Below are 27,646 nucleotides of genomic sequence, written 5' to 3'. Positions count from 1 at the left end.
GGCATTTTGGAACATCGAACCAACTGCGCCGCTCTATGGAACAGATGTTCTCTTCGCGTTCAAACCGCTATCCAAAATGTCTGTCATTGTTGTTGCTTTACCCGTTCTTTGGTAAGGCAAAATGCGTGTTAGCATACGATAGGAATTTGGGTATTTAACAAGGAGATAAGAATGGAGTTCCCTTTATTGGAAGCGCTGGGTGCCGGGAACGCCAGCAACTCCACCAACGGCACAGACTCTCACGGCGGCGGCGGCGGCCACGGGGATGGTGATATTCATGCTCACAGTGGACATCATGAGCAACCATACATCATACTCTTTCTATTCGCTTCTTTCGCATTAGGAGGTAAGTAGAGAAATTAAGTCCTGTTCTAGTCTGCAGGCTGATAAACGTGTCTGCTTAATAGCTTTGTGTCAATGATGAATTTTGTCAAATGAGAAAGAAACTAGACCTACGTTTTCGTGAGAAAGGTGCACTATACCAAACTCTACTCTATTCCTGCCAGCACTGGTCCGCACCCTGTTGAAGATCGTGCCCGGAGACTTGCCGTACACGGTAGTTCTGCTGGTGCTGGGGATCCTGCTGGGCCTGGCGTCCGCCCGCTCGCCCGACTTCGCACACTACACCGCCATCGTCCACATGAACCCGCACTTGCTCTTCCATGTCTTCCTGCCCGTGCTCATCTTCGAGTCCGCCTTCGCCATGGACACGCACATGTTCTGGAAGTCAATATATCAGGTCAGTTGTTGGGTTCATGTCTGCTTATGATGGCAATAGACACAAAGACACACAAGAGGGTTTAGAGGTAGAATCGGAAATTCTATCAAATCTCAATCTCTGTCATGATATCATATCATCTAATACTGTCAGTAAATGCATTTAAGTTCGCGGGAATTTTAATTTCGCGGTAGCGGGAAAAAGGACTGTTCGCGGTGGTTTTAAGTTCGCGGTAGCACCTATTATGCACTGTCGTCTCTTATTTCCATGGAAAAATGTTCGCAGGGGGGTTTAATTTCGCGGTGAATTGGCAGCGCGAAAACCGCGAAATTAAAACCACCGCAAAAAGTTATGCATTTACAGTGCTTACTTAACATGGCTGTCACCCTGTTCCCAGATCCTAATCATGGCCCTGCCGGGGCTACTGTTAGCCTCGCTCCTGACGGGAATCCTGTCCATGTACACGTTTAACTACGGCTGGAACTGGTACGTGGGAATGATGTTCGGGTCCATCTGTAGCGCCACGGACCCCGTAGCTGTGGTGGCGCTGTTGAAGGAACTAGGTTGGTACAGCCTTCTCCTGCTTGTTGTAGCTGGGGTGGCAAGGTTGAAGCTAGACACTTAGTGGGTACAGCTCTTGCAGCTCTCTCGTTTGCTGTAGCGGTTGTGACACTTTTGAAGGGACTAGGTAGTCACAGCTCTCCTCTTTGTTGTATCTGTGGTGACACTGTTGAAGGAACTGGGCTGGTACAACCCTCCCGCCGGCAAGTTGTAGTTGTAGTAAGACTTTTGAAGGAGTAATCATTTGCAGCACCCCGCTTGTTGTAGGCATGTAGCTATGGTGACACTGTTGAAGGAACTAGGTCTAGGTACAGGTACAGCTCTCTCGCATGTTGTAGCTGTGATCGATTTCCAATATTTTTTGCTTTCTATTTCAGTTTCGCCTATTTAGATGTTGAATATTTGCATAACGATGGACCTCGGATAGTCCATAGAACCTTTATTAAGGTGAATATTTCCCTGTAACCTCCTTGATCTATCCTTTATTTCGCTTATTCGAATCTGTCTATATTGCAGGCGCGTCTAAGCAGCTGGGTACAGTGATAGAGGGCGAGTCTCTGTTGAACGACGGCTGCGGTATCGTCATCTTCACCATGTTTCTCAACCTGGCGACAGGAGTGGAGTGGGCAGGTTAGTACATGATTGATATGGTGGCAGATATTTGAACATGGACGAACGAGGTAACGCTAGTTTAACCTTTTTCTGAGGGGTAATCTATATCCATTGCTTTTAAAAACAATTCATTGATATCAAGTTGACGGACAAAGGTTTCAAATTACAACTTTTTTTTTCAACATATTGTAGTTTGAAATCACCGTCCGTCGACTTGATATTCCTAGCACCCTGCTTTTAAAAGCAACCGATATGGGATAAAAGTAACATTGAAAAAATAAGACAACCGTTCAATTGTTTTGTATGTTCGTAATGAATGTTAATAATGTGGTCCAAACCTTTTTTTTAAATTTTCACCCCCCAGCTGCGGACTTTGTCATTTTCATTGTCAAAGTCATGCTCGGTGGACCAGCGTTTGGTTTCGTCATGTCCAAGTTGACGTCCTTCTGGCTGGCTAACATCTTCAACGACGCGCTGACAGAAATCACCATCACTCTGGCGTCAACGTACATCACGTTCTACGTAGCAGAGGTTGGTGGAAATAAATGTTGATACACACAATATCTATACACCAATAGCTGGGTTTGCATCACCGCACTCATTAAATATATTGTGTTACTAGTTAGTTGATTACAAATGGCATGATTTCAAACCTGTATGGCATTTGAAGTACGTTATCAATCTTTAACAGTAATGGTATCTTTGTTTCCGATAAGTAATTTCTAATACAATGCTGATTGGAAACTGCGTCTGAACCTATTATATTAAGTGACACACAGCTGTCTCTGCACATACTCGCTGAATGAACTTGAAGAGTACGTCGGCCCATAAAAACCCTTTGCTGTGTGGCCCGCCATGCTATCCAAGTACAAGTACCAATGTTATGATGGTAGATTTTCGATTGGGCACTAACAGATGACCACGTAACTACACATAGAATTAGTCAGTCAGTCTATGAGACTAGCAATACACCAGTACATCAAAAGTTGTACTATAGAAATTACTAGGGTGTGCCTTATGACCGTGTACAACCTGCATGTGTGTTCACCTGTGCAGGTGTTAGGTGTGTCAGGTGTACTAGCAGTTGTTATCCTGGGACTGACCATGGAGAGAACCAGTATCAGCCCGGAGGTAGAGTCTTTTCTACACAGGTAATCTATCAAATTTTCGATCGCAAAACTTTACATTCATCGCAAAACTTTACATTACAGTCAGTACATTACATAGGCATCAAAACTCAAGAAGGCTGAATTTTTCAAGTTCTTTAATAAATGTAATCACAGTATTGGGATCAATAGTCTTGAAATCATCCGCAGGGATGTCAGTTATAGCAGGTGAATAATTATATTGAGAAATTGTCCTCTCTTACTTCCATTGTGTTGGTAATAAATTTGGAGCAAATTGTGTTGTTCTGCTGCCCGTTCAGGTTTTGGGAGATGATGGCGTACCTGGCGAACACTGTCATCTTCATCCTGGTTGGGGTGATGATCATGGAGAAGTCCATCCACATGATAGAAGGGGGCGACTGGTTCTACATCATCACTCTGTACTTCGGCATTAACGTCATCAGGTACAGGGCTATACTGCTGGCTGTTTTTTTTTACCTGTACATGTACTCTGTCGAAGTCATCTTTGAGGAGACCAACAAACTGTTTGCGTCATAGAAGACATTTTATATGTACGTCGAAATTGTAACATCCTCTGACAGTTTAAATGCTCCTTCAAACGCAACGGAAGAGTCATGTATAATTTCTAAATATGTACGAATAGTTACTGTACAGATACGGCCTATTGTCTATCTTTAACCTCAAGGTGTATTTGTGTTGGATTCAAATTAGATAGAATACAAACTTTCAATTTCAAAGCAGTGAGACAAAATGAATCACATTTTGTCAGTAAATATAGAATACAACACGGTGTATTCCGTATCAGCCCAGGTACCAGCCCGACCGCGGATTGGATGGCCCAAAGGCCGGAGAGTGATCCGACCCGCGGGAGGGCTGGGACCGAGGGTGATGCGAAATACACCGTGTTGTATTTTATCTATGTCATGCCCACCTGAGAAAACACGCGAAATGCGCCAGAAGTTGAGAAAATTTTGTGCCCTCGAACAAACACTGTCACTACAGCAATGTTCCAAAATAAAAATCAGGTATTCGAATTTTTGACTCTTCGAAATATTCGATGGAAGCCTGTGTGATAAAACTTCGAAGCCTGTGTGATACGGCTTTTTATCACACGGCCCAGAACACCTGTATCGAACGTTATCGCGGCCCACGTATGACATAAAGAGTTGTACAACACAGCTGATTCTGATGCTTGTATTTGTTGCCTCCCTGCCAGACTGATAGTTATAATCATCCTGTCGCCGGCCACGTCGCGGGTGGGTTACGGCCTGTCGTGGCGGTACGGCGTGGTGACGGCCTGGTCCGGGCTGCGGGGGGCCGTGGGGCTGGCCATGGCGCTGCTCGTCATGCAGCAGGAGATGACGAAGGGAAGCTCTGAAGACTGGAAGATGCAGGTGGCCAACAAAATCCTCATCCACATCGCCGGCATCGTGTTCCTGACCCTGTTCATCAACGCCACCACCATCAAGGCGCTGCTGAGGTTACTGGGTGAGTTCTGAACCTAAAACGCGTCTTACAGAGCCGGCGTAATGATTGTATCCGGATGTAAGTGTAACACTTTACTTGATATTTTACGGCATGAAAAAAGTCATTTTACACAATAACATTTTTACACGGGCAGCTGGATAAATTTTGTAGACGGTTAGAAACTTCAGATGGCATGCACTATCCTATGCTCTAGTTACTGATTCACCACATTACTCAGATCCTTCATCGACGTTAAGAAATTAGTCAAGCAATATGTCATCGCAGAAAATTGCAGTCGCTTGGTACCTCAACTAATCAAAGAAGCTTGATCTGACCACAAATCTATCAAAACTTACATGTGTCACAGAATCCCGACGTGTCTTCCAAACGCCGTACCCGAATGGCATAGACAATCAGATTGTGTTTTGCAATGACACAACAACTTTTTTTGTGCAGGCATGAGCGACATCTCGGCACCGAAGCGCATGACGATGTACAGCGCCGTCCGGCGGGTGAAGGACGCCCAGAACAGGTCCTTCCAGGTGCTGAAGGGGGACCGCTTCCTGGCCGACGCCGAGTGGACCCTGGTGGAAAAGGCTTGTGAGATTCAGGATCCTTACAAGACCAAGGACGAAGAAGTACGTAATTTCATTGCTGTTGATTTCGATACCTATATTTTTCACAATAAACATGGATATGAAAGCTGAATGTATAACACATTTTAGACGTGTTGGAGCCCATAAATCAGCCCAGTTAACAGTCAACTTTAAATGAATGGATGGTATATATATCCACACATCTATTATCCAAGACAACTCGTAAAAATACCCTTGTGATTGAATCGAGGCCACAAATTTTTCACCATCATGTGCAATTCATAACGCGATGAGTGCTAATGACCTTTGTTCCATAATCTTGAGATACATGTAAAACTTGTTGGCCTGTCAAAGAAATGGAGCAAATCTTGATGAAACCACCGGTTGGAAAAAATTGGTTATTCGGTAGTTGTTAAGGCAATACTCATACTAGGCATGGTGTCAATAGTCGTGGTGTCTTCTTATATCTCGTAAACCCACAGACTCCTTGAAACGTAGGCATGGACTCATTTGAAACTTTTCTAGATAGGTGACATCAAGATTTGTTACATATCAAGACAGAAAGACGGGGCGACAAATGTTGATGTCATTTCTGCTCGAAGAGTGAACAATGGGTCTGTGCCTGTGTTTCAGGATATACTGGAACAACCGCTCCCAACAAAATGCGCAGCTGCTATTGACACTTGCCTGTGGCAGCTACAGTACCAAGTTTCGCTGTGCTTTGCTAGAATAAGACATTGTCAGGTACTATCCAATTGTCTTGCACAATTCATCTGCTCGCAAAGCAAAAGCATATATCAGTTTGTAGCGGGAAGTCATTTCTTCTTTATTAACATCAAACCGTCAAAATGGGACATCAATGTGGTCAAATAAGTCGGAGGCTAAGAGTAAAGCAATGACATTTTATAAAAGTTGATCGCATTTGATCAAATGGCCGCGGTCAGTGTGCGAAATTCATTCAGTAAGCATTCGATAGTTTTGCCCCAAAAAACTTGTCAGGAAACGTCTCAATTACGTTCTTGTTGTAGGTACAACCATGTCATTGTATTGCTCATGGAGTACACTGAGCATTTCTAATTCCATTTTTCAAGAGTTGATGGCCGATTTTTAGCTTCCGAAGATCAGTTGGAAGGTTTTGTCTGCGACAAACTCTCATATCATGGCAGTACTAGCCAGTTCTTGAAGATTTACACACCAGACTGATGTCTACACACTCAGGTGAACGCGGAGGAGTTTGTCCCGTTCCAAAGGATGAGTCAGTGCCAGGACTGTAAGTCCATGGTGCCGAACGAGCCGTCACCGAGGGAGTATCAGGACATGGCGGAGGAGGCGAGACTGCGTACACTCAAGGCTCAGAAGGTTGGTAATGTTTATGTTTTACAGATTGTTTGTTTGTTTCTTTGAACAGGAAAGTACATAATACTGTAAACAACTAGAAAGGTAATATTTTCAAATGCTCGTATTAACCTTAACAGCTAACCTAAGCTCTAATTGGCTACTGGTAGAGAAACGTGTGAGCGAAAGTCAGAGGCAGTTGCAATTACTGCGAATTTCTTTGGAGGATTCTGCTATGTTACAGTAAGTCACGGGTTCGTAGAAACATACACCAGTGATAACTAATTAAAAACTGACAAGGGTTTAATCGATTCGTTATTGCACTTATAACCTATTTTTATCAGAAAAAGAGTCAGACGGTTACGCTGCTTAGTGATACATACATTGACAATGATAGCCAGCTTCACGATGATTGCTGCTGTACTCCAGGTAAGCTACTGGAAGCAGTTTGAGCACGGCATGCTGAACCGGGAGGCAGTCCGCGTGTTGGTCCAGGCCACGGAGTCAGCCGCGGACAGCGTGGGCGAGTTTGTGGACATCGAAGAAATAAAGAAGCACTGGAAAATCAAGGGCCTGCTGCCAAGGCTGGTGAGTCTAACGGTGCAGGCGGTGTATGTTGGTACATGTAGGTCTAGGAGAAGGAATAGATGTATGGTTTACTACGTCATTGAGCGACATACAAATACATACAGGGGTAGCTCACTTCGGCTGAATTGCAGTAAGCTTTATAATTTAAGAATAAACAGCACTAAATATACATAATCTAAGCATTAAAAACCTTACAATATTTGCTAAAGGTAGTGTGCTCTTCTTATACCTAGCAGTTCTTTATTGGAATTGTGGTGCAGCCATTTTGAGAAGGTCAAGAAACTCAGCAAGGAAGTAGGGAAACTTTGTACAGAGTTCATGTCGTCTGCTGCATAAAGATGGAAGTGACAATTGATCCATATTACATGCTAGAAATATTGACCCTTTACCTCGAGCATCAGACAGGATTTTAAAGGTTATGATATTAACAGGTTGATATGTATTTTTGTGGGCTCAAGTTGTAGGCTAAGCGTTTAAGATGAAGTTACCTCTGGGGCATCTTCAATCCATCCACAGAGAAATAAACTAGAAGATTTGGTGACAGACAAGCAGAAGGACCAGCTGCCCATGCCGGAACATAAGTTTCTGCGAACTGTCTTCATCATCGTCGGTCACCCTGCGTTTGAATGGTCCATCAACGTCCTCATCATCCTCAACCTCATCCCCATCATCATTGAGTTCACCATAGAGGTATCAAACATCACTCTTGCTATGATATAACTCTTAAAACGTGTAAATTATCAATGCCAGTTAGAAGCTGTCTGTATCAACATTAGCTTGATAAACTTAAGTAAGAAAGGACTCATACAGCATGGAAACGTATATTCAATTGTAGTCAAACTATTGAACAAACTATGTCATATTGCATCAGTATTCGTGATGATAATAACAATGTCGTGCTACATCCACTAACTGTATAGTATATAGACACCGCTGATATCGTCGAGTTTGAGAAGAAATGAGGAAATAGTTCGGTTTAGTTTGTTTGCGTCAGTTTTACTATATTAAGCCTGCTGTCGTTGGTTTAAGAAATGACACAATCTTCCACAGGAATCAGATCCGCAGTTTCCAGAGTACCAATTCTACTTAAGAATTACCAACTACGTCTTCTTCGTCATCTACATCTTGGAGGCTGTGTTAAAGGTGCGTAACGCTTCTTCACTTTGAATAGAGTGAATACGCTTTTAAAAACGTCGCCCCTCGTTGCCTTCCACCATGAGCGAAAACCAGGGATCTGCCATTTTCAAATGTACGGTTTTTGGTCAGAAATTTTGTAGCCTCTCTCACACAAGCCTTCAAAAAGACCTGCGGCTTTATTCGTCTTTGGGGGAAATAACGATGACAATAGAAGAATTAACCCCAGGATTGCGGTAAACTGCTGATGAACATATTTCATATTTCCGTCAAACGTCTCCTCCAGATCATAGCTCTGCGGAAGCACTACTTCTTCTCTCACTGGAACCAGTTCGACCTGTTCATCATCGCGGTGTCTATCATCGACATTGTTCTGGACAACATCTTCGGGAACGTGGACTTCAACCCCGCCATCTTCCGCATCGCCAAGATATTCCGTCTCCTCAGAGCTATGAGGATGCTCAGACTGTCTAAGGTTGGTCAAACTATTACGTCACAGACACTTAGAAGTTTAGAAGTAGATTCTCAAAGGAGACATAGGAAATGACAAAACGTAGTCCATCCTATATAAAATCAGTTTCTGGTTCTAGGGCTCTTTGGGAATGTCGACAAACTAACAGCATAGCTTGCGTAATACCTGTCTCAAAGAAGTCAAAGGGGTGGGTGACAGGGGTGTTCATTTTCTGACCCCTGAAATTTACTGGCGTGTTTCAACTGTTGCTAAGGAAACTATTTACTCCTCTGGAACAACACTAAGAAGAGTCCTCAATGCTTTTAATTGCCTATGAACTTCGATATGTAGAATGCTCAATAATGCGATCATCTCTGTTGTTATTCTTACTCTGATCATGACAAACGTACGACCCAAACAAAGTCAGTTAGCAGGAAAGACAAAGTGCTTATCAATATTGCGTAAGAACTTCCATATTGCGTAAGAACTTCCATATTGCGTAAGAACTTCCATATTGCGTAAGAACTTCTATATTGCGTAAGAACTATAAGGATACGATCCTCCTCACTTACAGGCAGCGATTCCCCGGATGATCAACGTCATCGACAACCTCATCAACAAGCAGCTGAGCTTTGGGTATGACGTGGGCAAAGGGTTCGTGGTTGGTGAGGAGGAGGTCATGAAGCTGATCCCGACCATTATCGACAACAGGTCCATAGCACGTGACCTGCGACAGAAGTCTGACATCAGCCGGAGAGCTGTCATTCGTGAGCTAGGTTAGTCCAGAAAATTTGAGATAGACTTTATTACAAAAAAAGTTTACAAGCGCCCCCGAGGATACAACTTCACTTAGTGCCTAATACTGGGCTTCTCAAAAGACAGTGCTTTCTATGAACAATGAATCCAAAAAATGTGCTGTTCCAAGAATACAGGAAAATGTGATGGTTCTGAGTGATCCTTGCTGTTGAAACATGCCAGTATACTTCCTGATAAAACAAGGGAAAGGTAAGTATGTCAGGCCAGAATGCTTACACACACACAAAAAACACGGTCACGGACATAAATTAGCCATCTTCACCGGCCCTGCTGGGGCGAGTACAAGCTTCCCGGCATATATTCCTTTCCGGCATTTTTGCTTTCGCGGCATATTTTAGATTTCCTTCCAGGCGTATTCTCATTTAAAAACCGCGAATCGACCTAAAAATCCACTGCCCCCTTCTACCAAGAACTTCCGCCAATGCCCCCAGAGAGGCCGGTGAATGAGGCTAAACATAGATACCCTGTGTCCTCTACTACCAGGTCTGCTGCAGCGCGACCACCCCGGCATTGCCGTGTCCGTGAAGACCCGCCAGTCCATCCGCGCCGTCCTGAACCACTCCCGGGACACCATCAGGGAGATGCAGGGTGGGGGCCTTCTGGACGAGACGGAGGCGAAGAAACTGGAGATGGTAGGTCCTACACCTCTTCATTCATAGCTACACTGTATCTCAGAAATGTTTAGTGCGTTTGAAACAGCTTGTGACATGTTTTTGACAAATAGATTGTCTTGGGCATGGTCATTGCATTTGTATAGATATCCCTATGTACTTGTATATAGCAACTGTCTTCAGCATGATAGATAATGAAAGATTCAAAGGCAGAAACAAAAGATTATTCCTTAACGAAAGACAGACCAATCTTAGTGCATTTTGGTAAAGAATGGATGATTTCAGGTTGTCGAGATCAAGATGAAGCAGCTAGCGCGGGCACCGCCCTCCATCCCTCCGCCCAACCCGGAGCAGCTCCTGCGGCACATCTCCTGGCTGGAAGGAAACACCGAACTCACGGAGTTCATGAAGGTATATAGGTCCACGATCCATGGGATAGAATTGGAGTTATTGACCCTCACTATAAAGATAAATAGATAGATAGACGACTTTGACGACAATGAATTACGATCAATATTATAGAATGACAAAGCATTCAGAAGTACAACGAGGTCATCGGATAAAAGTACAAATTTAAGGTTAATCTAGAGGCTTTTAAGTTAAACGGTGATTAGATAAATAGAATTTGGTATATGTAGTTTCAACTTATACGTATAGGAGTTTACAGTCGTGTTTACCTGAATTCACATTCTATGAAGCGAAAGTGTATCAGCAACAAATTGTGTCCATCAGATGTAACATTCTAAAGACATCAAGGTTGTAGAGGAATCTCGGTTAATGTTTTTGTAAATGCCGCACCTTCTCCTAGGCCCGGGCAAAGCTGCTGTTCCACGACTTCGGTTCAACTCTTTGCAAACAAAGTGAACTGCCTCAAGGTCTCTTCCTCATCGTCTCGGGTATGGTTAAGGTGAGATCATCTTTACACATCAAGTTGAACCCTTTTATAGTTTTACTGGACAGTTCTTAAGACCCAGATTCAGAAGGACCAGCCGGATACTGAGATAATGTACACGATAGATTTAGCGGCAACATCACTAAATGTGTTTACCTGTTTTGTAACGATGGTTATAGTGACCAATTGAGGTAAGTGTCTGATTTTTCAGAATTTTAACTACAAATTCTTGATGTGATAGTATAAATGCTTCGTTTAGCCTATCTGGGCAAGAACATGGTATTAAAGACCATTTATATTATTGATCAATCATCATCTACAACAATTCGGTAACACGTGAAATATTTATTTACATTCTATGAAACCTGCTCTGTTTCCCCCTTGCGGTTGTGTTGCAGCTGCGCGGTGCGGGAGTGAAGTACACGGACTACGAGACGCAGCACAGCATGGACGATGACCTGGAGGTGTACGAGGACTACCTGACGTCGGGAAACATCATCGGGGAGATGGGCATCCTCAACAAGCAGCCGCGATCAACCAGCGTGTCGTGTGAGACGTCTATTCAGGTCGGTTGGTCGGAAATAGCTATTTAAATGGATTTACCTTCCACTTTTGCCTTTGCTGAATCAGTTGTCATAGCATAGTGATGGTGACAATAGCACAGTGAACGCCAGCTAAGTACGCCAATGAACTGGACTAATAGCATAGTGATGTCGTATCTGCCGAGGTAGAAATTGTCATTTGTGTACTTAGAACTGACTACATAAGTGCTTCTATATATGCTACAACGCTGACAGGGCCAGTTGCTTCAGGTTTATGCCGAACCTATCAAAAGGAGGACAAGATTTTAAATATCTTGGTTCTGTGATGGCTTCAAACAGTAGCTAGGGAGACTTCGAATCCCTGCAATTTCTTTTATCTTTCACCGGACTTACATATCAGTGCAAAAGGGTACAATTCTTAGTATATCAAGCCTAAGACTGGATTAGGCATTGTACAACTTTTGACAAGAATTAATAGGCATATCTACAGTACGCTGAACATGTACATATACGAGGGGCGTGCAATTAGTAATGGTCCTGACCCATTTCCCATAGCAGGAGATTAATGAAACTTGGCACAGTTATTAGTCTTTCTCTTCATAGGAATCACCCAGAGTTATGCATTTCTCCCATCGTTTGATGCAGCTCTGGACACCGATTTTGTAGGACACCCCAGGTTGGTCCTCCAACTGATGCCTCATCAATGGCACAAGAGGGACGACCAGGTCTGGGAGCTGTTTCCACAGACTTCCAGCCACGTTTGAATTCAGGATGCCAGCGTTTTACAAGGTCATATGATGGGGCATCATCACCATAAGTTTCATTTATTTCATCAAAAGTCTTCTTTGGTGTGCGTCCTTTCAAATTCAAAAACCGGATCACTGCGCGACACTCAACTGGTTCCATTTCACACCTGGTCCATTTCGCACCTGACTAAGTTCAAACACCAGTAAATCAGAAACCACAATTAGTTCAGAGCTGTCTTTTGCAACATAACCCATAGAGATATGAATTATTACACATACAAAATTTCATTTAGATCAGACAACTGGAAGTGGGTCAGGATCATTACTTATTGCACGCCCCTCGTATACTCTTATTACAACACGAAGTGAATTCTCGGTACGCCACTGGACTAATTACTTATAGACGCATTCAGTTAAGTTGCACACGTTCTCTCTGCTCACAGACATACTACATCAGTGCGGAGGACATGGACATGGCGTTTGACCTCTTCTCCGTTAACTTCCTGAAGGAGCGGATCTGGCGCGTGGTCGCCATCCGTATCTCCACTCCCCTGCTACTCAAGACTCTGGCCTACCAGGTAATGCACTGGTCATCAACGGTGTTTCTTTTAATAGTCTTATGTAGATGGGTATCCAAATGCTAAAAAATTGAGTGTCCGCAAAATCAGTAATGATATATCTTTATTCAGTAATAATTGATGTTTTGGCTGTTCGTGGCTTGTCAAGCGCTTTGAAAGCATGGTGTACATGTTACTGGTTGACTACTTTTGCTAGTACATTAATGTTTCCACAATTTTATTATGATAAAGCTGTTATAATATACGAATACATGTACAAAAATCATGTACTGTTTCTGGAGGCAACCTCGTATCTCTGGAGAATGCTGACCACTCAAACAACGATTTATCCTTTCCCCTGGTAAGGGTTGGACGCACGACAAAGTGCGCCTGCGCCTCGAGACAGGTTACATGCCCACCAACCTGGTCGACCGGCGCTCCTTCGAGATCGACCAAACCATGGATGACGTCATCCTGGTGCAGGGCCATGCCTTGAGCCCGCACACAGCGGAGGAGTTTGTGGCCCCCTGCATCATCCCGCGCACCATCCACAAACTCACCTTCAGCACGGACAGCATGGAGGAAGGCGTGCTCCCACCACAGGTAGCTATAGGGGGCACCTTCTCTTTAAGTCGGACCGCCGAATGCCCTATTGTTCTTCGTTATTGTACTAAAAAAATGTTTTCACATTGTTAGTTTTAAGAGTGATTTTCCAGTGGTGATGGTGATATTAGCAACTGCTAGAGTTGATTGACTTGTACGTTTTTAGTTTTTACCTCGAAAAAAGGTATGTGGCAAGTACTAGGGGGGAGTGCAGGCGAAACAGGAATTTCCTGGGATATCAGAGTTTTCCTTCAAAAATGGCGCTACAAAAATTGCATGCAAGTTTTGCTCATAATAAACAAAGACCTGATCGATCCTGCTGTTTGAGTACTGGTTTGGCAATGATTTCGTGGTAACGAGAATATCCATGATGATGTAACTTTACTACCGTCTACTTCAAACCTATTGATGGACAGAATGTTTTTTATTTAGCGATTTTCTTTCTCCCTGTTCTACCCAGTTACTGGTTGTCCCTAACAAGGAAGTTATCATAGAGGAGGACACAAAACGTCGCAACTCACTCTACGGCGGCATTGGGCCTTCTACTACGTCTCTGTGTCTCCAACATGCGGCCCAGCGACGCAGCAGCCACAACCTTTTGGCCAAGAAAAGCAGTTCTAGCATTTTCAGGCGTCCTAAGTCTGGGAAGGCTAAGTCTGTCTCCATCGCTTTACCGTCCCTGGAGACAGCGTCAGACGGCACAACCCGCCGCAGGACCGACTTACAGCCAATCACCGACCCCGTGAGTAATACTAGTACTACTAGTGCTAGTGGAAGTTTAAAACCTGTTGTTTTACCGAACCAAGTCGTCAGTAGGGAGGGTGCCTGGAGTGTGCAGTCTGCCGACTTTGGCAGTGAGAAAGCATGGGAAGGGAACAAATTCCAATTCTAACAGTCATGTTGCCAAGTAGCAAAAGTAAACGAACTTTTAAGGCATTGTAGAAAGCTTTTGACTACAAGAATAAAACTGCCGGGGAATTTATGACAAGTGTGTTGGGTGCCACACTTGCCGAATACTAGAGGTGAAATTGCACGATCCAATCGACCTCAGCGTAAAGACTCTTTTCATGTGTTACTCGCTAAATATTCGGCAAGACCAAAAGTGATAAACTATGTTTATAATCACTTGCTTTGTTTCCTACTATGCCATTTGCGTAATGTAATTCACCTAATGTAGCTATATGAGCTAGTGGAACCTACCTTTGGGTTCCAAGCATACACAAAGTGCTTCTGTTACCGAAAAGCCGACATTTCCCTAACGTTTCTGACCTGCGTCCTCACAGGCGGAGCTCACTCTTTGAGAGGACCTGCGGAATCCAGTGTCCTGGCTAAACCTTGGTGCACCCAACTTCTCTCTTTGCAATTTCTCTGTACCATTTATTATTACTAGATGTAAAGGAAAGCTAAGAGGAAGCAGAAATCCAAATTTTAAACTCTCAAATTTTGTCTTTTCTTTGCACCAAAATTAAAACCAGGAGGCTGGAATTCCGTCCAGGCTTCTCTCAGGTTTGTGCATAAATATGACTTCCTCTCAGGTTTCCTTTTCTTTGTAGGCTATTTAACACAAATGTGGACTAGAAATACACCAGATTAGATGTTTCTATCAGTTTTTAGAAGCTACCAAAACATCAATTTGACTCATCATATGTAGCCTGTTGATAGAAACACCAATGGAATGTAGTCATAGAATTTGAATCTCTATAAAATGAATTATTCTTCACAAACATCATCTTGCATGCTAAACACTTGTACAGTAACTGTTACTCTGCAGCTTGGAAGCATACATGTATCTATGTCACAGTCATGATGAGGATGTTGTGTAAATGAAAAATATACAACCTCTGTCAAGTATAGTACCAACATTACATGTTGTGTATGCTTTGATTATGATGTTATTTTGCCTGATACTAGCCTACTTACATGTACATGTACATAATGGTGCATTCGAAAAACCAACTCCCAATAAATGGAATCACAAACTGCAAGACTGGAATGTTTATTGACAGGACAGTTGCACAAAAGATGTGCTGGTGACCTTTAGCCAGTGACGACATTTTACAAGTACAAACTCTGTCTAATCCTGAAACAAATAGGTTTACAATCTTTTCAGTTTTACTGAGTACATGTTACAGTTGCCAAGTATCAAAACTAAAAATGCACAACTACAAAGGATCACGAAACACCTCACATCAAGTTCATCTGTTTTTTCCCCACTGATGCATTCAAATGGAATCAATGTTCACAAGATATCTTAACATGGTTCTGACCCTGGAATACAGACACAGTTGCTCATAAACAAATAATGGTACGTTCATGTCTTATCCAACTGAACATTGCACCACTCTGTTCTCAGCAGTATGGTCCCTTCTATGTGCTAATAGGTGTAATCTGTTAATGCTGTTCAAGATAACTTAAAGTCTATCCCTTTGCTTGATACCATCAGATGGCACATTTCACAACCTTTCTGTACTTAATTTTCGTCAGTGATTTTTCCACTATCTAATTCTGGTAAATGGTAGTGAAAAGTTCTCATTTCTTACAAAGTGCTCAAGAATACATTGTATATGTATGACAGCCATCATATTCTTCAACAATACTGTCAAACCTGTACAAGTGACCACCTCTATAAAAGGACCAAATAACCAATGTGAATGCTTTTTTGCTGGTTCCCAACGATAATTTTTCCCATTGGCACAAGCATTAAGAATCCTGTCTATAGTTAAAATAAATCACCAGATTTTTTCGGTCCTCGGAGTCGCCTTCTTGGACAGTTTTGACCGTACATAATCGATAATAAGTACAGATGTAAATAATATGCGTGTACGGCTACTCTATTTGAAAGTGTTCTGTGATGGCATCGATGACGTCCTGTTTCTTGTTGCCGGTAACCTTGACCCCTGACTGCTTACAGAACTCCTTCAGCACAGGAACTGTCAACTTTCCAAGCTGGAAGGAAAAACTGACGCTTTTAGGAAAGGACAATAGGTTTTAAAACTAAGTAACGTTACATGTATATTACAGTCAAACCTTAGGTCAGGCAACCGTCTGGTTACTCTACTACTACTACTACATAACAAAGACGACTCACTGTGCCAACTACTACTGCTACTACTACAAAACTACTACTACTTCAGTAAGTACTACTACCACTTCTACATACGAGTAACAGAGACGACTCACTGTTCCAGCCTGCGCCATTCTCTTGATATCTGCCTCTGTGACCTGCTCTGCTGCTGTAGCTGCGGCAGTCTGTTCCACAAAGAAAGAAATGCACAAACTGTTTTAGAAACTGCATAACAATGGTATTAACAAATTGTATTAACACAAGCACAACAAGTGCATTAGGAACATGTGGGTCACACATAAACTGTAGCATAAAATTTCATTGCCTTGCTGTTTTACGTAGGAAACAAGATCGTGTTTGCTATCATTTCTGCATGCACAATTGGTGTATTACAACAAAAACAACTTATACCATTATTGACAAACACAAAAACAGGAGAAGCTCATGCAGGACTAATTAACAAGAAGTAATCAGATCTGGACAGACTCCTGCTACACGTGCAAGATTTTGTATTTGTCATGGGTCATAACAATCACTGGTGCAATCAAACCTAAACACAGACCACTATATACAATGTTGTACCAGTGGACTAGCCCCTTGCTGTAGTGATAGCACAAAGTTGGGTGGCCCAGGGCTACAAAAATAAAGATGGGCGCTGCCCTAGCTTTAACTTTTTACTAAATGACTGTCACTAAATAGCACATGTAGTTAACTAGGAAAAACTGTACCTTTCTCTTGGGTTTGGCCCCCGGTGTGTAGCCGTCAGGGAACACGATGTCCTTAAACTCGTCGATCAGCGGGCCTGCTCGACGGTCAATCCTCTCCTTGTCTGGTTCTGTTGGGGAATAAGGTACATGTAGTATCAATTTTGTACACACTGTACTGTACTGAACTTAATGTCATACCTGCTCCACGATAACAATCAAAATGGGTGCTCTAGCCCAGGTGATAACTTGAGGTGATAACTTACTGTTATGACATGGGCTTCCAATAAAGAATAACTAGAACACCCGTACGCTTAGCGTTTGTCCCGTGTGCCGCTGTCATGAATTTGAATAATGAATAAAGGACTTGGGATTGATGTTATTACAATTTTTTGTTTGAACTGAAGACAATGAATTTGCTAAGCCTCTGCAGAAATTCTCATTTAAATAAAATGTTTCTTTTCTAGGGTGGGCATGACATAGCCCTGCTTCTGTCAGGCTGGATGATATGGAATACACTGTGTGTTCTCTGTGCACTGCTGCCTACCACTGTGTCAGGGATCCCAGCAGAGTATAATCAAATACTGGATACTAGTACTACTAGTACTACCACTAGTACTACTACATGTACTAGTGCTACTATTACTACTTAGCTAGTAGTAGTACCAGTACCACTACTACTACTACTACTACTACTACTATCAATGGAAACTTAAATTTGAAAAAAAAAAAACAACAACGACAGTAACTCATTAAGCAGGACATGCTAATTCTGTGAGAGACTCACGTGTGAAGTCGTACACCTCTTCTGGTGCATCTCTGTCCAGGGCCAGTGCCTCCAGGTTCCTGTAGTGCTGCTGGATCACTGACACATACAAACACTGATTAGAAGCAGCATAACAAAGTACATGTCTACTGTATGATAGAGCTTCACAATGATAATGACAACAAGAACGTGTTTTTAGGAGCCGACATTTCCATGACCATCTGTCACCTTCTTCAGGGCAAAAAAGACTCTCCAGAACATGACGATGCATATGGTCATCATTGAAATGTCAGCTCTTGAAAAAGATGTGGCTGTGAATAAGAACTTTGTTGTACACAGTCATTCACCATTTAGTCATACACCTGATGAAACTTAATTCACACGCATTAGAGATAACATTAAAGTAAGCTCAAACTTATGATAAGAATAGACTTGTGGCAGATTTGCATTAATTTCAAGAAAGAGAGATAAGACTTCAAGTAAAACTAAAGGAGAAAGGCATCAAGTCTACATTTGGGCATTTGAAATAGTTGAAAAAGTCTTTGATTATTGATAGAAATATTGCGTCTCCCCTTTCCCATCATTAATGAAGCCATCTCCTTTGTATCTAGGCTTTAACTAGCACCCACAATGCATGTACCTAATTGGTAATTAAAGTCATAAGAGAAGAGAAGGAATTAGTTTATGGCCTCATATATGCCTAAATATATATAAGTTACATATGTACCACAAGACATAAGTATAATTACAGCAATTGCAACAACTGAAGTGTAAAACATACCTGGGTTTTCAAAGCTCATTGGATCATACTTGAACTTGAGCTTGTTGATGATCTCTTTAGCCTTGTCTACCTGGTCCTGCTTAGCTGGAAAACATTGAGGAAAAATGGTTTCACATCTGGATCTGGATCATTTGTTTGTTTGTTTGAACCTTAAGTTTGTTTATTCATGAAAGCTCAAATTGGCCTGCTTTTCATTGCGGTCATGGAAGAGGCAATGGCCAGACAACGTATCTGGCATGGCATGGCTGAGTTAAGAAATTCTGACAACCATGCAGGGCAAGATTTGAACCTGGAACCTCCACATCCACTGGCTCACCTCTAGGTGTATCTTCAAAGTTAAGCTTCCGCAGGTCGTCAGCAAATGGCAGGAAGACGACGTGGAAGCCAGCTGGGGTGGACTGCATGTTGTTATCATCAAATTCTTCCTTCTGCAACACAAACAATTTCAAATAAAAGTCAGTCGAGCAACAAACAAAACAAATTCTGCTGTTCTCGATGACACAATACTATTAGTATATATGCTTGTTTTCACTTCTCTTTTTATGTGTTGGCTGACTGAATAGCATTTTTGCATTGTACATTACTGAGTACATGTCATAGTCTGTATATACTGACTGACAGTAGAAGTATATATGCTTGTCTCCTTGTGCAGCATGCATTTCCACATACCCCGGTATGGAAAAGAATTTTAGTTCTCAATATCTTAAGATAAGCTTAACTTGCATTGAAGTCATACTTCTTTCTTATTAAGCAAGTTTTTGAAATGACTACATGACTTATCATTCATTTCAACATGGTATTTTTAGTCAATTTAAGTATTGGAAAAAAATCAAGCTATGTCAGATTATGATCACAATAAGACAAACCTAAAGATAACACAAAATCGAGAAATACCTGACAGTATGGCCAAATCTTACAAACAGTTCAGTACTCACCTGTGGAAGCAAGGCAACAAATTTCGGAGGCGAGTTTTTCCGCGGGATGTACCTGCAGATGGGGACCACGTCCCGCGCCAAGCAGCGCTGAAGCAGCGCCGAGAACAGCCGTGTGCTGCCCGATATGACCTGGGGTCGGAGGTCAAAGGTGAGTGAAACACTTTGGTGAGAAGGAGCATATCACAGTAAAGGTTTGTACATGTACAATGTATACCATTCAAGGTGGGATAAAGTGTTTGCTGGTTAAGATGCTGACTTTAATGCCTGCACGGTTTGACTCACCAAACCATGATTTATACTAACAATATTGTCCAGGATGGCCTGTTATAAGCACTTTGGACAAAGTACACATTTAGAGCAGAATATTAGATGTGTATGGTAGGTGTTAAGTTTGACTGCTTCTTAGTACCCTGGGAAACCAGCTCGAAGAAGCTACGCAAAGAAGAGTTACCGATCCCCTGCCTAACGCATGCCCTCCCGCAACTATGCACCCGCCCCACTACCAGCTGGCCCCACTTACTCCGGCCCCCGACAAGGCAAATCGATAGTTGAGGCCAGCTGGTTTGTGGGGCCGGCGGGTGTTCCGTGTGCGTGTTTGGTGGGGATCGGTAAACTAGGCCTTGCGCGTCTCGAAGGAGTCTGCGTTTTCCCAGGGTAGCTTCTTAGAGAATTATCTTAGCTTATTTATTAAGATTTTAGACGGTATGTTTCTAGTCCATTATCATCCTGAGCCTCGCATACATGTGCTTATCATGAAAAGTAGGATTGGCCCGGTGTGCCTGGTTGCAATGCAAGCCATGGCACAGCTGTATTACACAACCTGTTATCAAAATAGCATTAATCTTTGTCCCAAGCATTATGTTTCTAGGTGGACCTGCTTTGGCTTACTATTCACTTCACATGAATTTAATACATAATGACATGTGACAACCCCCACATGGCGGACATAGGAAAATATATTAAAGAATGTTTAGTCAGTCAGTCGACGATGAATATTTAGAGTTACAAATTCCTCCAATGATTGTAAAAACCTCCTATGATTGTAAACTACATGTACATGTACACACGCCTGTATTACTAGTTAGATAGGCCTTAAGACAAGTTAAGCCATAGACCTGTAGTTATGTACTAGATGCCATACTCTGTACCTTGTACCATAATGATTGTTGTGCAATAAAGTTATATATATGAATCCCTTACCGACTCGTCAGGGAACAGGAACTGTGCAGGCCTGATGTGGAAGTACGGCTTCAGACTGGTGCGGGGTTTGAACCCCATCAGCACCAGACCTAGATCATAAGGCATAGACGTCACAAGTCAGTACATATTAGACATAGAAATACATTTTTCTTTACATAGTAGTACAGCACAAATATCTGCTAAGTTAGCACTAAATCTAAGTCTAAGACTAGCACACTCTGCAACAATTAAGATTTACTGCAGCTGGTATTTTGCAGTTCATAAGCAGCTGGAAGACTTAAATTCAAATCGTCTTCACACACCTACCACCTAGAACTAAAATTTAGCTAAAATCACACATAACTTGTGAGCAACTCCTTTTTGACATCCACAAAGAAGTATATTCACACCAGGCCATAAAGGGAATTATATTTTGCAAAATGTACAATGGGAGAAAAGTCAAGCTGGATGCCAGAACTAATAAAGAGGCATGAGGTCCAAACCATTATCAAGGCAGTGCAGTGTGAGTAACTTTAGATCGGCTGTGGCTGAAAATTCATCGACGTACATGACATAATACATATAACCATAAGCATAAACCTGATAGATATACAAATCAGTGGCAGCAAAGACACAATATTCTGCAGTCAGAATACAATATGACACTGCAGGAAAAACTTGAAGGTCCCACCTGGCTTGTCAAACACCTTCATCTCCACAATCTCGTCATTCTCAAAAGCAATGTCACGCCCTCCCCACGTCTGCACCTTCTTTATATCACTGGGCATTAGGAACTTTCCGGTCTCCTACAGATCAGTACAGAAATAAACATGGGTGAGAAATGATGTAGAAAAAATAATATCTATCTGATAGGACATACTTTAACATACATATTGTAATACGTTATCTGGCTATAGAATTTACATGTAGGGCATACACAGGACTTGTGTATTATATCACTGGGCATCAGGAACTTCCAGGTCTCCTACAGAACATCAGAGAATAGACATTGGTGAGAAAAGGTGCACAAAAAAGGAGAATATCTATCTAAAAGGGCATGGATGGCTGTATTAGATAGTACAATTATACAGCTATACAGTTAACATGTAGGGCATATACACAGGACTTTGACTTGTGTATCATATCACTGGGCATCAGGAACTTTTCTGTCTCCTACATGTATGTATACAGATCATCAAAGAAACAAATGTTATTATGCCCCAAAAGGAGAATATCTGATAATAGTAAATGAATGTATTGCTGGCACAAAGGACACACACTGGACATGTGTAAAATAATCATTGGTACCAAGGATACATGTTAGATAAAGAAAATGTCAATCCGCCCTAATTCCATCTCTGATATCCTCATTAAAACAACCAGCCACAGCAGAGATGATCATCATACAATACAAATGCGTTATTGCATTGCCTTATCGTCATCGTTATTGCTGCATTGCGTTATTGCTATCACTGCACTACTGCTGTGTTGCGTCATATTTATCCGCTAGATGTTACGTAATCAGTACTGTAATTCTAAAGCTACTCACAGAGTCCACCGTCTTGGTGATGGTTCGGACCTCTTGATTGGTTCTGGCATCCAGCTTGACTTTCCTCCCCTTGTACGTTTCTCGGACCTGGGTATATCTGTACAATAGTAACAAAGAACTGATCCACTTTTGTTCATTACGTATGTGTTATTTGTATGTGTACCCAAGGCCTCCCTGAAAAGCAGTGCTAGCCACTGATGGGCGCTTACCCTGGTAAAAGAATACAAAAATAAATAAATGAATAAGTAAACCACTGTACATTGTACCTGAAAGCCTGAGAGCTGTGGTACCACTACATACTGGTCTGCAAGATCAACTGAAAATTTGTGGTGAGTGTTTCTTTTGTGTAAGAACAAAGCTATAATTCTACCAACACAGATGAGCTTTCATTCAAACTTCTGTCCTTGTTAACAGAAGGGTTTGGGGGATTTTACACTTTCCTTCATACCAATATAATTAGTTTGTTTCTGAGAGTTTCTTCCAATAGCATTTTTTAAATTCTCAGTCAAGCCTTTAAAACAACCTTGCTACATACAATATCGACTATCAGCCACATATAGGAGGCTTAGAGCTAAATATATTCTATCTCTTCATTTATGCAGTAGGAACCCACGGATACATACATGCCCACTCCAAACTCCAGCCCCTCTCCCAGACTGAGTGGAACTCTGGCTAGGGTCCTCTTCTTGTGTTCCTTGTAACGAACCCTACACAAAAAAGTTTGATAACATCAGTAACACTCACTCACTATCCGGTTTTATCACCATCTGTTGTTTCCTGTCATGACAGGATTACGTGTGCTTTACCTGATAATTTTTATGCAGAAATACAAGAGCACCAGCTGAAATGGTATCGACAATAGATCAAAACTTAGGTTGCACAATACACTGCAGACAAAACAAAAGCATATATTATTATTAGACACTGTTCACTTGCCTTTCCAGGAGCTCTTCAAACTTGGCAGCGGGATCAGGGAGACATGTGACATCCTCATCTTCTGGGATCACAATGATGTCCTAAGGGTGGAGAAAAATGGCAGACAAAAATGTGGATTGCCTACAAAATTAGATGATTTTTTAAAATGATAAAACATGGATCAACATTGCCCTTGGATGCTAGGATGATCACAGGAAACAGCAATCAGAAGCTGTGTGATGCAGAAATTTTAAAGATGGCCACCTGGAATGGTGGAGGATGGTACGCAAGAGGCACAAACCCCTTGATGCAGGACACTCAAAATGATGAAGAGACCTTATCAAGTAACATTTATGCATTAAGTAAGTATTACAAAACACACTATGAGGTAATGTCAGTCGGTGTCATGTGAGTCCTACAGTGTTACCTGGTAAAACTTGGTGATATCGAAGGGTTCTCCTCCAGGCTTGTTCATGTGAAGAAGCTCAGTGTTGATTCCAAGTCCTTCCAAGTCCTTGGCTTTGGTCTTGGCTTGACGCTGAAATGTAAACAAGCATAAATTGTATACATGTAAACACTAGTCTAGAAAATAAGAAATCTTGTGCAATACAAATTCGAACACACCTTTAAGATCTCTGAAAGCAATGATTTTCTATTCTCCAGGAAAAGGAACTAAATGGTTTGAGCAGTAGTAATTGAGCAGTATACAATACAAAAATTAAAAGGCAGATAAAGTAGTATATCTGTACCTGCAGGTTGATGTTGCCGGCATGAGGATCATCGTTGTTTGTGAAGAGGAGGAGCCTCTTGTGCCCAAGCTTCTGTGTGCTGAGTCAACAAAAATTGCAAAAAAAGTTTGCAAAAGCCAATCATCCAATGTCCTAATCTATCAGCAATATAATCTTGTCTGAAAATGTCATACAGCAACGTCTTTCTCTCCTGCTCCTGAGGGTTTACCAAACCATGACCTTGTCATCAATAGAAAATTTTGGGGTGCAATTGAAGAGTATGTGACGTACTAAAAGATATAATTCCAGCTGTGCCACTGTTTTCATCCAGTTGTAAACTATTAGCTTCTAATATATGTTCCAACTGCCACTGTTTTTAAAGTGTGTAACTTATTTATTTCACCTATCTAATGCTACTTACTGTTTTTATTATCTGATTGTACATGTATTTACATTTTGTGCTGATGTCGTCATAATATCAGCTAGTTACATGTAGCTGCCTAGTGAGCCCATTGTCTTGTTCTTGTTCCAATCCAATTCCAATAAAAAAAGTCGTTAAAGTTGCCTAACTCTATTGTTCCTGGATACTTAACTGACATTATAAGAACTGTGAGGACGTACCAACCTGATGAAACTGTTCACGGATATGAGGACTATACCAATAAAAAGTTAGACTAACCAGGTAGAGAACATGTTGGAGCAGTTCCACAGCACCTCACTCATGGAGAAATCTGTGCTGTGTCCAAACTCCTCCTCAAACCTCTCCACCCCATCCTCTATCATATCCAACATGAACAAATGAGCTATCAACAATTATGAGCAACAACTGTAACAAACTATAATAATTCAGGGTGTGAAACACAATGCTTTCTTCTCCAGCATTTCATGGTTTGTGTTATGTACATTGTGTAAAACAGTACTTCTAGTAATAGACTGTAAAAAAGAAAACAACAACCATTTAGTAATACAAATTTATCATTCTATTTCTTAGATTTTCATATCACTGAATGGCCTCAGCTTTTGTGAAGGGCAGTCTTCACAGCAGATTATGATCAATACAGAGTGGAAAAAAGAAGACTTTCTACACCTTTTTCTAACATTATGTTTTACATAAAATGTGATTAACAGCAAATGCTGATGACTAAGTCTGGATGTATTTCACTTCATTCATGACATTAAGCAACAAGTGATACAGCACTCTATAGTACTGTATGATGCACAAATATAGATTATTGCAGAATAAATTGATCACATATTTGGAAAAGCGAAAGATATTCAGCACATATTTAGTAATGAATCTTTTTACCTTCAAAAATCTCTTCCAGCTCCAGAATCATCTGAGCTCCGGGAACATCCAGGTCCTGAGGAGTTTGATGATAGTAAAAATCACCAAGAATGGGAATCCTTATACAGGAACCCTTAATGTAGTAGATATATTTAGTGTACATCAAATACCTGTTGAACCTTTTTGGAGCATTACTACAGGGTAGTTGCATACAGACCAAGACTAGCCATTGTGCTTTCTTAACATCATCAGTTGGCCAATCTTGGCTGGCTGTACAAAGAGAAGTTTCTCAGACATTTATAAACACAACGCAATATGTACCAACAGTTGGGTACAAAGCTGCAGTAATATTATCTGGTAATAATATCTAATGATGCCAAACCTGGAATATGTAGACATGCTTGAAGTCACTCGGGTTTTTGTGTTTGTTCTGCAAAAAGTACAGATGAGAAGTGTAAGAGTTCACTATAGTAACAGTTCTACATAAGAATTTCATAGATCTAATTTTTCTGTGAGCTTGTCTTTTGACTTATATAGTTAAAGCTTGATAGACATGTACATCTTTAGTTATCAAACTTATTCAACATAATTAGAACTGGGTATATACTTCATGTGGTAAACAAACAAAAGAAAAAACACAAAAGTTTGATTGCAGAATGTACTCACTGTAGCAAAGAAGACCACTCCAACCAGGTCCCTGTCATTGGAGATGATCTTGTTCCTCATAGCACTGTGAACACACTGGGATTGGCACAAAATTCAGTAACTTTCAATAGACAGTTAAACTGGGCCAGCTTTAAAAGACTACAGGTCATGGTGCTGCTGCAAACCTACAACCACCACAAACAGTCCTTTTTCCCGCTACCGCGAAATTCAATCCCTGCAAACTTAAATGCATTTACAGTACCTTAAGCTCGATAAGCTGGCCAATGAAAAGATGAGAAAATGTATTTCAGTTTATACCTTGACACACTTGTGGAAGGCGGAGTCCTCCTCTCCCTCCTCTTGAAACATGGAGGCTGAGCAGTCGATCAGGAAGATCAGGCTGTCTCTCAGACTGGACCACCGCGGCTGCAGGAGGGGTGGGGAGGGGGATGGGACGTTACTCAACAAGCACGATTTTAGCCAAGCATGTATCTAGACAAGCTGTTCTAAAAATGATAAGAAATTGGACACATTAGACCCCCTTACACTGGGGAGAAGATCCTCTGACACTATCTACAGGTATCTACTATGTACCCGGGAAATTCCAAGCTCTTTTTGACAGTCACAATGAACATTTGACAGTGGCTTAACCTCCCGTCATAGGGACAGCAACCCTTTCCAGTAGCATGCATGTCGGGTGAGCAAAACAGCCGGAATCAAACTCACGGCTTCTAAGTTCAGAGGCAGGGCCACTAACCACATGGCTACCGTGATAGAATGATGGTACCTGTGCTTCCTCCTGTTCCCCATCCTCTTCCTCATCTCCCCAGGCTCGCTCGTACGACCACTGCGGGGCGGCTGCCATGGTTTATAGTACTATACTGTCTTTGAAATATGAAGGAAAAATTCAAAAACAGTTATGATCCCCAGAGCTTAATCATGATTATAATCTTCATCATCATCATCAAAGCTTGATACACAACATTTTCATGATCATAAATAGTGAATTCTTACTATTTCTGTAAGTAATTTCCAACCTCTTCAAGCACCCCCATATTTTAATACCCCGGGGTATATTAAATTTAATACCTTAAAATAGGAGGTGGTTTATATTTCATGACAAGTGGAAACTATGAAGTTGGCATGCAATGGAATTACCGCTGACAAAGTAGTTTCGCTAGTGTAAATGTTTTGTCTTTTGCAAAACTATCGTTTTAATTCACATTTTCGCAATTTGAAAATGTCAATTTTCATATTTCAGGTAAATCTTAACTGTAAAAATAAACATTTATCAAAACGTCTTGATGTCCTCTAGCTGCCCATTTGTTATGATGGCACACTCTGTAGGATTTGCTTCGCAGATCCAAATCTTTTTGGTGGTGTGACACTACCTGATCATGAGCTACGCCCCCCTCCCTCCCTTTATCTCACACAAAAGGCACTGGCAGCTCGATATACCGCCGATATCTAAGTTTTACATACCGTTTTCCTGACAGTCTGTGCTTACCTTTATGTTATAACAGCTCACACAGATTCTTAGATACAGAAGGAAGATTGCGCGGGAGATAGATCAGCGGATCGACCAGGTTTCGATGGAAGTCATGCCCAGGCAAGACCCGCGCCAAATGTGTTTATACCGGAAGTGACGTCATGGTATGACCCACTTTTTCACGGGGGTGAAGACGTGCAGAATATATCACCAAATCCAGTTTGTAGCTTTGGTATAAAATATTTTCATT

The 27,646-nt window shown here is 41.7% G+C and overlaps 2 protein-coding genes across 5 annotated transcripts; one reads left to right on the top strand and one right to left on the bottom strand.

Moving 5' to 3' along the window:
* The first annotated feature begins 21 nt into the window (after window positions 1–21).
* On the top strand, window positions 22–15,341 carry LOC118413478 (sodium/hydrogen exchanger 10-like). 3 transcript variants are annotated; one of them, XM_035816901.1, is made up of 24 exons: window positions 22–346; window positions 507–739; window positions 1,116–1,281; window positions 1,796–1,909; window positions 2,256–2,422; window positions 2,948–3,042; window positions 3,318–3,461; window positions 4,235–4,506; window positions 4,942–5,123; window positions 5,715–5,825; window positions 6,300–6,440; window positions 6,846–7,004; window positions 7,521–7,694; window positions 8,055–8,147; window positions 8,425–8,613; window positions 9,164–9,365; window positions 9,889–10,037; window positions 10,302–10,427; window positions 10,825–10,923; window positions 11,307–11,474; window positions 12,640–12,774; window positions 13,120–13,356; window positions 13,817–14,098; window positions 14,640–15,341. In XM_035816901.1, exons 1-24 carry the CDS (start codon window positions 172–174, stop codon window positions 14,655–14,657), a joined length of 3,831 nt encoding a protein of 1,276 aa, XP_035672794.1. In that variant the 5' UTR covers window positions 22–171; the 3' UTR covers window positions 14,658–15,341. The 3 variants fall into 3 exon arrangements, with proteins under 3 accessions (XP_035672794.1, XP_035672792.1, XP_035672793.1); XM_035816899.1 differs by having other exon boundaries at window positions 13,817–15,341; XM_035816900.1 differs by lacking the exon at window positions 5,715–5,825 and having other exon boundaries at window positions 13,817–15,341.
* LOC118413480 (X-ray repair cross-complementing protein 5-like) lies at window positions 15,337–27,555 on the bottom strand. Of its 2 annotated transcripts, none has more exons than XM_035816903.1 (21): window positions 27,415–27,555; window positions 26,695–26,792; window positions 26,226–26,333; window positions 25,929–26,003; window positions 25,645–25,692; window positions 25,284–25,338; window positions 24,657–24,753; window positions 23,999–24,077; window positions 23,677–23,787; window positions 23,271–23,350; window positions 22,958–23,041; window positions 22,335–22,431; window positions 21,477–21,591; window positions 20,807–20,895; window positions 19,607–19,735; window positions 18,988–19,099; window positions 18,672–18,755; window positions 17,912–17,989; window positions 17,149–17,255; window positions 16,537–16,605; window positions 15,337–16,302 (listed from the first exon to the last, which is right to left on the bottom strand). In XM_035816903.1, the coding sequence occupies exons 2-21, from the start codon at window positions 26,770–26,772 to the stop codon at window positions 16,183–16,185; spliced, it is 1,815 nt and encodes a 604-aa protein (XP_035672796.1). In that variant the 5' UTR covers window positions 26,773–26,792; window positions 27,415–27,555; the 3' UTR covers window positions 15,337–16,182. The 2 variants fall into 2 exon arrangements, with proteins under 2 accessions (XP_035672796.1, XP_035672798.1); XM_035816905.1 differs by having other exon boundaries at window positions 26,695–26,788; window positions 27,415–27,549.
* Window positions 27,556–27,646: the final 91 nt, after the last annotated feature.

The sequence above is a fragment of the Branchiostoma floridae genome, chromosome 4, assembly GCF_000003815.2.
Source record: "Branchiostoma floridae strain S238N-H82 chromosome 4, Bfl_VNyyK, whole genome shotgun sequence".
Taxonomy (NCBI): Eukaryota; Metazoa; Chordata; class Leptocardii; order Amphioxiformes; family Branchiostomatidae; genus Branchiostoma; species Branchiostoma floridae.
Note: the sequence above shows the minus strand (reverse complement) of the source record. Positions and strands in the feature narration are given on the sequence as shown.